The following is a 12,680-nucleotide window of genomic DNA, read 5'->3' as shown; positions in this document are numbered from 1 at the left end:
AACTTCAGTGAGCCTTTCCTTCAAACACTGCTCCAGTTTTCCCCCTGTATTTCTTTTAGACAGGAATAATTCTGGGTCAAAAATTTTGAAGATGGGTTGGTGACCCCACCCCTCCACTGGGGGTCACATCTATCCACTGGAGGTGAGCTCTTCAGGTTCCATCTCCCCACTGTTGGGTAATTTGCTCTCAGTGGGAGATGACGTACCTATCCAGTAGACTTGATGCCTCAGGGAAGGGGGATACCCGGAGGAGGTGGGGGGGGGGAGCACCCTCTCAGAGGCAAAGGGGAGTGGGCATGGGATGAAGACCTCTGGGAAGGAAGCAACATTTGGAATATAAATAAATAAAATAATTAATTAGAAATAAAGAAAGAGTGAGCTTCCTCTGAGACAACAATTACATCTGGTGAATTAAAGTTACTTTTACAGGTAGGGGGCTGACATGGAAGGTCTGGGAAATAAGTGTGATGGGGTGCATGATGTGAAATTCCCAAAGAATCAATACAAATATTATACATTTACTATGAAATGGCCACATTTACTATGTTCTTTAGATTCTCCCTACTCCTGCTGTTTTTAGCTCTGAGCACTCTGGATTATGTCTCCTTGACCACTTCTTAAAATGATGTGGGGTTCCTGATAGGTGCTTTATTTTTAATTTTTGAAATTATAATTTAGTTATGTTTCTCCCTTTCCTTCCTCCAAATCCTCTCCTTTGCCTTTCCCTGCCCCGGTGCTGACCCAGTCTCCTTGCACACTCACTAGCTGATGGTTCTGGAGTAAGACTTGAGACTCTGAATGATAACTCTTTCCTGAAGAATTTCCTTTTTTTTTTCTTTTTTTTTTTGGCTTGTTTTGACGTACCAGAAATTATGCATACTAGACAAATACTCTAACACTACACTATATCCCTAGCCCTCTTTGGACTTTTTATAAGTCGAGGTAATCTCATTAATTGCCTCAAACTTTTACTATAGCTTAAGTAGGGCTATAGTAAATTGTAATCCTCCTGCCTCTGCCTCCCCAGTAGCTGGGGTTACAGTCCTGCTCTGTCTAGCCTAGATAAAGATGACTTGTTTAGGCCTCAGTGATTAGCCCAAGCAGTAATCCTGAGTTTCTTTGCTTGAAACAGAATATGAGCTTTAAAAGCAGTGTTTAAAACCCTAGGCAGTGACATGTGAATCAGAACAGATTGTAGCTTGTTTTACTTTCCTGGGACTAGCAGGCAGACACTCTGCGGGCTTGTTGGCTTCACCCTGCAGGAGCAGAAATAAAGAAATAATATTCCAAGCAAGATTAAAATGTGTTTTAAAAAATAAAAAATAAAAAAAATGTGTTTTAAGCTGGCCCTCGGCCTACATGAACTGGGTATTTCTGGAAGGCAGGCTGGGGCTGAAAGAGACTTAAACTGCGAGAAAAGATAATGAAGCCAAGAAAATTTTTCTCTGATCAAGGCCCAGGATTTTACTCAGAGACTGTGCTTAAAAAGGGGAAAGCCCCCCCCCCCAATCCATTGTTGGTGCCTTCAGGATAGGATGTGCCTCTGGAATATCTCTGGGGCCTCTCAGCAGGTAGCAGGGTCTTGGAGGAGAGCAGTGGCAGGTGACAGAACAATAGAGCCATCTAGGTCAGAAGGCTCCACCCCAGGTGGTCTCATTCTCAGTGGCGGCAAGGTTTGCATCAGCCTGCTTCAGGCTGGGGGAGGCTACAAAAATGCATTTCCAAAAGAGAGGAAAATCAGAAAGCAAGCTCTCCCCCAGCCCACAGCTTAGAAGTGTGACATTGAACAAATGCCTATGAATGTTGAACCTTGACACAAGAGGAGATGCTTCCTAGCACAGTACCTGACTCAGAGCTGGACATCATCCCAGCCCTGGAGTTTGGATCAGAGTTTGACCAACAGAGCTTTAAGAAGAGGCCACAAATGGGCAATCTGTTCAGGTGAAGCTTGGAAAGGAACTGGGGGCTTAATGAGCTAATTTTCCATTAGATTAAAACCAGGTGATTTGGTAAGGGAGCCTGAAGGAAAAGCCTGAGGAGATAGAAGTGCCACAGGTGGATCCCTGTGATGGCATAGCAAGGGACGGGGCAGACTTAGAATCGCCACTTAATTTCTTGCTTTAAATCTACTACCATTCCCACCTTTGACCAGTAGAGTCTTAGTCAGGGTTTCTATTCCTGCACAAACATCATGACCAAGAAGCAGTTGGGGAGGAAAGGGTTTATTCAGCTTACATTTCCACACTGCTGTTCATGACTGAAGGAAGTCAGGACTGGAACTCAAGCAGGTCAGAAAGCAGGAGCTGATGCAGAGGCCATGGAGGGATGTTCTTTACTGGCTTGCTTCCCTTGGCTTGCTCAGCCTGCTCTCTTATAGAACCAAGATTACCAGCCCAGAGATTGTCCCACCCACAAGGGGCCTTTCCCCCTTGATCACTAATTGAGAAAATGCCTTACAGTTGGATCTCACGGAGGCATTTCTTCAACTGAAGCTCCTTTCTCTCTGATAACTCCAGCTGTGTCAAGTTGACACACAAAACCAGCTATTTGGGCCATGTTTGAAGAGCAGCCCCAACCTTTGGTTTCCCTGTCCGCCGTTCTGTGTCTTGGGCAGCTGGCCAGCAGTGTGATGTTTTCAATTACTTAAAATAATTTAAGCAAGGCCAAACTGTTTACCCTGTGCCAGCCCCCAACAAGCTTGGCGTCTCTCATCCAGTGAGCTGTACCTCTTCTGGTCTGGAGAATCAAATAGTGGAAAGAAGCAACCTAATAATGGGATATACATTCATATCTACACTCCCACCCCCAAGCACAAGCAACTCTAGAGATTGTTTAGTTTCTCTTGTATTTTTCTAGATTTGGGGAATGTGGAATTTTGCAGAAACAAATGCATGTCTAGACTAATGGAGAATTTTGAACATTTATTTATTTATAGAATTATCATGGCTTCTCTGATTTCACAGCATTTCCTTCTTCTTTCCCAGTCACATGGCACATTAAGATGCTTGGCTTAGAAAAGTTAGGGAAGAATGTTGTGATGCTTCTGGGGGTGAAATGAAAACTCTTGTGGTTGATAAAAAGGCCTGGGGGTTGGCACCCCTAGACTGGAAATTCCAGGGAGAGCTGTTTCAGTGGGTTTGGGAGGCCTGGGCCTTGGCTGTTGGTCACAGAATACTTTGGTTCTCAGCACAAACCAACAATTTGTCTCTAGTTAGGCTTGTTTTCTTACTTACATTGGCAACATTCTTAACGTTTATTATGTTAACTTAAAATTGTTTTAACTTACCCAAAAACAAATGGTGTATAGCCATATCTGCCAGGTTTTTTGTTGTTGTTGTTTTGGTTTTGTTGTTGTTGTTGTTTTTACTGGGGGAGGGGAGGTTCTGGCTTTTTTTTAATTGGATATTTTCTTTATTTACATTTCAAATGTTATCCCCTTTCCTGGTTCCCCTCCCCCTAACCCCTCCGGAAAGCCCCTATCCCATCCTCCTTCCTCCTGCTTCTGTGAGGGTGTTCCTCCACCCACCCACCCACTCCCACCTCCCTACCCTGGATTCCTCTACACTGGGGCATCTATTGAGCCTTGATAGGACCAAGGACCTCTCCTCCCATTGATTCCTGGGGATCTGGCGTTTAATTCAAACCATTTGCTCATTCAGTTTAGTGACAACATCTTGGTTTTTGTATCCATTTGCCCTTCCTCTCAACAGCACAGGCGCTATCAGGTCATTCATTCATTCATGTATTCAGTTGACAAACACATGCGGACTACTTACCAGGCTCTCAGAACTGGACTGGGGGCTGGGATGAGGGGTGTCAGGATTCTCGCCCCTGGAGAGCTTCCTCTGCTTCCTTTGCACTGCCCACAGTCTCTGTGCATCTCCTGGGAGTGATGTTTATTTAACTGTAGGTCATCAAGGCAGGTGGGGCAGTCTGGCTTTTTTCCCTGACCAAGCACAGTGAGACCTGGTGTGGACCTGGTCCGTGGCATCTATACATTCCTCCCCTGGTGTAAAAGGCAGCTGCACAGAATCCTGGGATATTTCCAAGTTGCTAAGGCAACTGAAACAAATGAGAAGAATTAGTTACATTCCTGGAGGAGGGTCAAGGTGTTGTACTGGCGGGTGTATCTGTCTGTATCTCAGTGGATGAATTTACCCTTTGGGATTTAGCTGTAATCCACGGGATTTTTGAGTATTTTTTCAAATTATATAAGGGAGATAACATTTTACAAAATAGGTCTGGAAGCACTTAGACCAGTGGTTATCAACCCGTGGGTCTTTACCCCCTTGCGAGGTGGGGGGTGTCAAAACGACCTGTTCAGAGGGTCGAATATCAGATATCTTGCATATCAGATATTTACGTTGCAATTTATAACAGTAGCAAAATTACAGTTACAGAGTAGCAACAGGGTTTCTTTCGAGACAGGGTTTCTCTGTATAGCCCTGGCTGTCCTGGAACTCACTTTGTAGACCTGGCTGGCCTCGAACTCAGAAATCCGCCTGCCTCTGCCTCCCGAGTGCTGGGATTAAAGGCGTGCGCCACCACGCCCGGCGAACAAAAATAATTTTATGGGGCTGAGCACCAACTGCTCTTCTGAAGGTCCGGAGTTCAAATCCCAGCAACCACATGGTGGCTCACAACCATCCGTAAAGAGATCTGACTCCCTCTTCTGGAGTGTCTGAAGACAGCTACAGTGTACTTACATATAATCAATAAATAAATCTTTTAAAAAATAATAATAATTTTATGGCTGGAATGGGGTCTCTTTTGACTGACTTGGAGATTTATGTGGTCTTTTTCAGATGCTGAGAGTTGACTCAGTTATAAGTCCCGACTCATAGCTGGTTGTCCTTGCTTTGGCTGTTTGTCCACTCTGCTTTTTTATCCACTCTGCTTCCTTTTTCCTTGGCAGGTAGATGTTCTTTTAAAATGGCCATTACTTGGGTGCATGTCTGTAATAGTAGCACCCAGGGGCTGAGGAAGGGGGATTTAAAGTTTGAGGATTACACAGTGAAAGCCTGTGTCAAGGCAACAGCAAACTGTATATTCTTTGCTCTGTATTTATTTTATCTTTTAATTATAGTCCCATTCTGATTGATAGAAAGTTTAGTGACAGCACAGTGTGTACCTGAACTTAGTGTCAACCTTTTCCAACAGTTTGCCACACTTGCACGAGTCTACACAGATTTTCCTACCATAAGCCATCAACATCATGATTAATTGTGCCCATCAACCACAGCTTGAAAAGCGAACACATTATATAGTTTCCTCGATACCCAGTCCATGCTTAAATTTTATAGATTTTTGAAAATGTTTTTCTACAGAGCTTTAAAAATTCAGGAGTCAATTAAAATTTATATATTGCACTTGTCTAAATATTTCAATTATTTTTTTTTACAGGAAATTCCTCTTATTAAAAACACACTGATATTTTAAAGGTACTTTTCTTTTATTAAAACAATTTAAATTTATTCCAAAAAATTTCCTTATTTCTGGTATTTTTGAGACAGGCTGGCCTCAAACTGACTTCTATAGATGAAGATAATCTTGGAATTAGGGTCCTCATGGGGATTACAGGTGTGTGCCATCCCAAATTTATTAATTTTTATTGGATATTTTCTATATTTACATTTTAAATGATATCCCCGTTCCTGTTTTCCCCTCTGAAAAACACCCTCTCCCTATCCGCTTCACCCTCCTCCTGCTCACCCACCCACCCACTCCCGATTCCTGGCTCTGGAATTCTCCCACACTGGGGCATAGAACCTTCAGAAGACCAAAGACCTTTCATTGATGTTCAACTAGGCCATCCTCTGCTACATATGCAGCTGGAGCTATGAGTCCACCATGTACTCTTTGGTTCGTGGTTTAGTTCCTGGGAGCTCTGGGGGCTACTGATTAGTTCATATTGTTGTTCCTCCTACGGGGCTGCAAACCCCTTCAGCTCCTTGGGTCCTTCCTTTAACTCCTTCATTGGGGATTCTATGCTAAGTCCAATGGATGACTGTGAACATCCACTTTTTTATTTGTCAGGCACTGGCAGAGCCTCTTAGGAGAGAGCTAAATCAGGCTTCTGTCAGCAAGCACTTGTTGGCATCCACAACAGTGTCTGGGTTTGGTGATTGTATATGGGATGGTTCTCCAGGTGGGTCATTCTCTGGATAGTCATTTCTTCAGTCTCTACTCCAAACTTTGTCTCTGTAGCTCCTTCCATGGTTGTTTTGTTCACCTTCCTAAGAAGGATTGAAGTATCCACACTTTGGTCTTCCTTCTTCTTGAGCTTCATGTGGTTTGTGAATTGTATCTTGGGTATTCTAAGTTTCTGGGCTAATATCTGCTTATCAGTGAGTACATATCCTGTGTGTTCTTTTGTGATTGCGTTACCTCACTCGGGATAATATCCTCTAGATCTATCTATTTATTAGCCTAAGAATTTCATAAATCCATTGTTTTTAATAGTTGACTAGTATACACAATTTACTCCATTGTGTAAATGTACCACATTATCTGTATCCGTTCCTCTGTTGAGGGACATCTGGGTTCTTTCCAGCTTCTGGCTATTATAAATAAGGCTGCTATGAACATAGTGGAGCATGTGTCCATATTCCATGTTGGACCATCTTCTGGGTATATGCCCAGGAGAGGTATTGCTGGATCCTCCGGTAGTACTATGTACAATTTTCTGAGGAACCGCCAGACTGATTTCCAGAGTGGTTGTACAAGCTTGCAATCCCACCAACAATGGAGGAGTGTTCCTCTTTCTCCACATCCTCGCCAGCATCTGCTATCACCTGAGTTTTTGATCTCAGCCATTCTGACTGGTATGAGGTGGAATCTCAGGTTTGTTTTGATTTGCATTTCCCTGATGACTAAGAATGTTGAACAGTTTTTAGGTGCTTCTCAGCCATTCAGTATTCCTCAGTTGAGAATTCTTTTTTAGCTCTTTACCCCATTTTAAGTAGGATTATTTGGTTCCCTGGAGTCTAACTTTTTGAGTCCTTTGTATATATTGGATAGTAGCCCTCTATTGGATTTAGAATTGGTAAAGATCTTTTCCTAATCTGTTGGTTGCATTTTTATCTTGTTGAAAGTGTCCTTTGCCTTACAGAAGCTTTGAAATTTTATGAGGTCCCATTTGTCGATTTTTGATCTTACAGCACAAGCCATTGGTGTTCCGTTCAGTAATTTTTTTCCCTGTGCTCATATGTTCAAGGCTTTTCCCCACTTTCTCCTCTATTAGTTTCAGTGTCTCTAGTTTTATGTGGAGGTCTTTGATCCACTTGGACTTGAGCTTTGTACAGGGAGATAAGAATGGATTGATTTGCATTCTTCTACATGATAACCACCAGGTGAGCCAGCGCCATTTGTTGAACATGCTGTCTTTTTTCCACTGAATGGTTTTATCCCTTGTCAAAGATCAAGTGACCATAGGTGTGTGTGTTCATTTCTGGGTCTTTAATTCTATTCCGTTGATCTACCTGCCTGTCACTGTACTGATACCATGCAGTTTGTATTGTATTGTATTGTATTTATTTATTTATTTTTAAGCGAACTTGATGTGAGATTTATTATTGAACACGATATGGTAGGGTAAAGGAGAGCACTGTGGAAGACTTCAGGAATGCAGGGCTCTCCACTTGTCCAGAGGACCACGATTGGGGATATATTTGACACCACAGCCATCAGGAATGAGCCGCTTCTCAGCAACCATGTCTTCAAATTCATCTGCATTAAAATTGGTGAAGCCCCACTTCTTTGAGATGTGGATCTTCTGGCAGCCAGGGAACTTGAACTTGGCTCTGCACAGAGCCTCAATTACATGTTCCTTATTCTGCAACTTGGTTCGGATGGACATGATGACCTGGCCAATGTGAACCCTGACCACTGTGCCCTGGGGCTTCCCAAAGGCACCGTGCATCCCTGTCTGGAGCCTAGATCAGGGACAGCATTGTGATCAGAGACTTGATTACCAACTGCCAGAAAATTGTCTCCAAGTTCCCTTGAGGCAACCCATATAGATAATAGGCTAGATACACTACCAAGGAGGCTGCTGTTTGCAACCATTGCACACCAAAGTCCCCATGGGAAAAAGGGACTTGGTTGGCTTAATTAGCTGCACAAAAAGTAAAAGAAATCCCTAAAATACTGCTGTACAGTGGTGGCTTTTAATCACTTGGGAGGCAGAGGCAGGCAGATCTCAGAGATCAGCCTGGTCTACATTAAGTTCCTGGACAGCCAGGGCTTCAGAGAAACCCTGTCTCAAAACCAAATAAAACACCAGCTTCTGCATTTTATTTTTTATCACAATTGCTTGGGGTCAGGGATAGTGTTTCTACCAGAAGTTATTTTATTGTTGAGAATAGTTTTTGTTATCCTGGGTTGTTATTCCAGATAAATTTAGAAATTCTCTTTCTAAATCTATGAAGAATTGAGTTGCAATTTTGATGGGGATTACATTGAATCTGTAGATTGCTTTTGGCAAAATAGCCATTTTTAAAATATTAACCTTGCCAATCCATGAGCATGGGAGATCTTTCCATCTTCTGAGATCTTCTTGATTTCTTTCTTCAGAGACTTGAAGTTCTTATCACACAGATCTTTCACTTGCTTAGAGTCACACCAAGTTATTTTATATTATTTGTGACTATTGTGAAGGGTGTTGTTTCCCTAATTTCTTTCTTAGCCTGTTTATCCTTTCAAATTTATTTTTGAATGATGCACAAAAACATAAAAGTCATATCCCTGTATGGCTGGCATGTGAAATTTCAGTTCATGTATACTTGACTCTTTAAGTCAGGCTAGACACATTTGTGTTTTAAAACATTTATTATTTCTTCACAGTGAAATTGATTAATATGTTCCTTATTGCTTTCTGAAATGTATAGCCAGTTGTCATTATCTCTGCTGTGTGAGGATTCTCTGCTCTTGCTGTGGCTTTGTGCCATTGGTGACTCTCCGCTCTTGCTGTGGCTTCCTGACATTGGTCAGCCTTTCTCCATCACTTTTCTCACTGTAGCCTTTCTCTTCTAACTACCTGAGGTTTCCATAGCAGCAGCATCTCAGTGGATTCGTGTGGCACTTGCCTTTCCTTACTTCATCTTATCACGTAACATTACGCCATTCAGTTCCATCTATGTCATTGTAACTCATAGAGATCCATTCCTTTCAATGCCCAGTTTTATGCCATTTTTGTGGGTGTATAGGCATTGAAAAAAAACCACATTAATCAGGATATGGGTAATCAGATGGTCGCTTTTTCTCAGCTATTGTGTATGCTGTGATCAACATGTGATAGTAGAATTGCTAGATCATAAGCTAATTATGTAATTATATGGTACCATCTTCTGAGGAACTTCCATGGTTTTTTTTTCCCCCACAAAGGCTGTACTAATGTCCTTTCCTACTAATAGTGCACACACCAGGGCTTCTTTTCCCCTGCATGACTGTCAATGTGTGTTTTTTATTCTCTTTCTTTTTTTTGTTTTGTTTTGTTTTGTTTTGTTTTTTGTTTTTTTTGAGACAGGGTTTCTCTGTGTAGCCCTGGCTATTTGGAACTCACTTTGTAGACCAGGCTGACCTTGAACTCAGAAATCCGCCTGCCTCTGCCTCCCGAGTGCTGGGATTAAAGGCGTGCGCCACCATGCCCAGCTATTCTTTCGTAATATTAACCTTCTTACTCCTAAGAGGTGACATCTCATTGTGTTTTGGTATTAAGACAGGGTCTCATGTATCCTAGGCTAACCTTGAACTTACTACATAGCTAAGGAACCCCTGACCTCCTGGTCTTCCTGCCTCTATTCTCCAGGTGATGAGATGACTGGTGTATCTCACTATGCTGGGTTTTATGTGATGCTGGAGATGGAACCAAGCCAGAGCTTCATGAATGGTGGGTCAGAATTCTACCAACTGAGCTGAATCCATCCTGAGTCAGACTTTTTTTTTTTTTTTTGATTGCTCAACTTCCCTAGTTTCCCATGGCAGCCATATTCCCATGTATTCTGTCATACTCTTGTTGATCCCTGAGCAATCATAATCTTTTTGTTGATTCAAGATGATGAAGACACAGAGCTTTTTTCTGGAGAGCTGTGTTCCTTTCAGCAGGAAGTGCTAGCTAGATGGATTCTAGACAGCCCCATGACTGTGTGTTTGCCGCTGTTTCTCTGCCCTTCCATAGACAGAGCTCAAAGCAAACAAAATATTTGTATTATTTCCAGTATAAATTTTGTATTACTTGGTTTTGCTTAGCACCAATTTTGTATTTGCCTTTTTTCTCTTGTCATGATGTTTTTGGTTTTGAGCTATATTTTTTCTGCTTGTTTTCCTTATTATAGGTGAAATACCAAAATAACAATAGCATTTTGACTACTGATAGCTGAACTTAGTGAGTGACATTTAATATTTAGATGCCATTTTTCTTGTCTTGAAATGTGCCCACTGTGTGTGTGTGTGTGTGTGTGTGTGTGTGCACATTCAGAATATTATATTAGTAAGTTGATTGGAATAATTTTTTCTTCTATGTTGTTATTTTTCAAGTTCTATATAGAATTTGTCACAGTTTCATTTGTATTCTAAGACATATTTACTGTTATTTTTGCTTGTTTACATTGTTTTTTCTTTGCTTTTTTTTTTTTAAACACATAAAACTTTTTCATATGGCATCTATCCTATTCCTGAAATTAAATCTACATTCCTTCAACCTGTGGCCATCTTAGAGCAGGGTAGGTATTCAAAACCACAAAGCTGTGTGTGTTTAAAGAATAGTTTTAAAGAAAAGTAACCCTTGAGCTTGCCTCCAAACACAGCCAGACAGTATCAATCAGTCAGCTACCCCATTCCCTCCAATAGTGACAGCAAGGGTTGGGGTGAGCATAGGGTTGAATTATCTCTAGGCAGTGATTTTTGTGATGACAGTTTCTGATGTCTAACTCTGGAATCCCAGGGGCAGAATTAATGAGTGGTTTCATGTGTACCCAAAAGAATCCTGTTCCAAGAATTTATTACGCCAACTTTGGCATGCGCTTTAACAGCTCTTCAAATTGGTTGTCCATTTGGAAACTACAAAAGTTCTCTAAACAAAACAAACAAAACAAAATTCTACTTGGTGTAAAAGGAAGCTTCTTGGATGAAGGGTGAGAGCTACACTTACCATAAAGGTAAGTATTTAGAGTGTATAAAAATAAGGCTATAAGATTTAGAATAAAGATAAAGACTAAACTTTAGGACTACATCACACAGGAGAATGGTCCCAGGGGCCCCATTCCCAGCAACACTGTAGAGTTGGCCCTGGTGGCGTGGATTCAGGTGAGCCAGCTCCAAGGGCATGAAAATGGGAGAGCTGGCCTGCCCTTTTCTGTGGCCAGCATAGAGAGAACTGGTTTTAACCTTTTTGTGATGCCACAGACAGGAGTGCTGGCCCTGTCCCTCACCTGGGCAAAGCCGGAGAGCTGGCCCTGGTGGTATGGATACAGGACCTCTGAGGGACAGACCAACTTGGTTTCTACCTAGGTCCAGTTCCAGGACTTTGAATTAGTTCATCCCAACATCTATCTACCCTATCTGTGAACTGCTGGAGCATGTGAAGGGGCCAGTTCTGCAGAACCAAAGCTGCAGCATCTCCATGATGCAGGGCAACAACAGGGTGTCTAAGAGGAGTCCAGGTAAGGATCCAGGATTGATAGTGTAGCAAAAGCCTTGAACCAAACAAATGATGTGTTGCAATGAACACTTTAAAGGAAAGCTGTTTGGACACAGAGGTGTACTGTGTAGCACTCTGTGACAACACCACAGCTTCTATGGCAAGATCTTGGCTTTGCTTGTGGTTTTGTTTTGTTTTCTTTAGTCTGGAGGTTGCAAGGGCAGAGGGCAGATACAGAGCGATGGGTGCATGATGTGACACAAAGAGTTGATTAAAAGGTTGAAATTAAAAATAAAGGTTTAGGACATAGTAAGAGAATATATTGGCTTAGGAAAATGGCTGTAATAAATTTTCCTCTAGGTTCCATGGCCTCACCAACCACGTGTAGATGGCTAGATTGATTGCATGGTTTCTCACTTGTTGAGCAGACCTTAAGTTCACCTCGGCTACTGTTGGTTACTCCCCAGGCAAAAGTGTCACTATTGCACTGTTGAGGATATCTTGCTGTCCTGGTCATTATTGTGGTTGATAGGCTTTACAACTGTGCAGGAATGCTAGTGGCCTTTCTCTCCTGTTAGCTTGCACAACACCTTATTTATTTATTATGAGAGCTCATTCCCCAGGAGGAGACTTTCAGGTCAGTTCCAAATTGATTTCTCTAATGAGTGACTGTGAGCCACTCAACCCCACTGATACATCTGCATACACTGATGCCCCTAAGGCTTAGAGGAAATAATGAGAAAGGAATGGGAAGACTGTAAGAGCCAGAGAAGCAGGACACCTACTGTGAGGTAATAGCTTCTAGATGTGATAGAGAAGCTGCACCCTTGAAATCTCAACAGTATGGCTGCTAAACAAGACCTGTGTACTGACAGCACCAATTAACTTGCCAGTGGGGATGGGGGGAATTTCATGAGGTCACACCCCTACAAGCAGGACATGGAGAATCAGTTTTCCCAGACAATTTATCCAATCCAAAGTGATCAGCCATAATCACATGAGCATTTAAGTAGCCCTAAATGTGTGTGTGTATCCCATATAT

The 12,680-nt window shown here is 42.1% G+C and overlaps 1 protein-coding gene and 1 non-coding gene across 2 annotated transcripts; both read right to left on the bottom strand.

The window, feature by feature from the left end:
* Positions 1-7,618: 7,618 nt before the first annotated feature.
* On the bottom strand, positions 7,619-7,921 carry LOC147000810 (large ribosomal subunit protein uL16-like). The gene has a single exon (XM_085831827.1). It carries the CDS (start codon positions 7,919-7,921, stop codon positions 7,619-7,621), a length of 303 nt encoding a protein of 100 aa, XP_085687953.1.
* Positions 7,922-7,985: 64 nt separating this feature from the next.
* On the bottom strand, positions 7,986-8,122 carry LOC115029447 (small nucleolar RNA SNORA70). Its single transcript, XR_003835024.1, has one exon. It is a non-coding gene; the product is annotated as a small nucleolar RNA SNORA70 (small nucleolar RNA).
* Between the last annotated feature and the right edge of the window lie 4,558 nt (positions 8,123-12,680).

This window comes from Mus caroli, unplaced genomic scaffold (assembly GCF_978045245.1).
Source record: "Mus caroli unplaced genomic scaffold, Mus_caroli_1 scaffold_16, whole genome shotgun sequence".
In the NCBI taxonomy this organism is placed as follows: domain Eukaryota; kingdom Metazoa; phylum Chordata; class Mammalia; order Rodentia; family Muridae; genus Mus; species Mus caroli.
The sequence above is the reverse complement of the archived record's forward strand: the minus strand, read 5'-3'. Positions and strand labels throughout refer to the sequence as shown.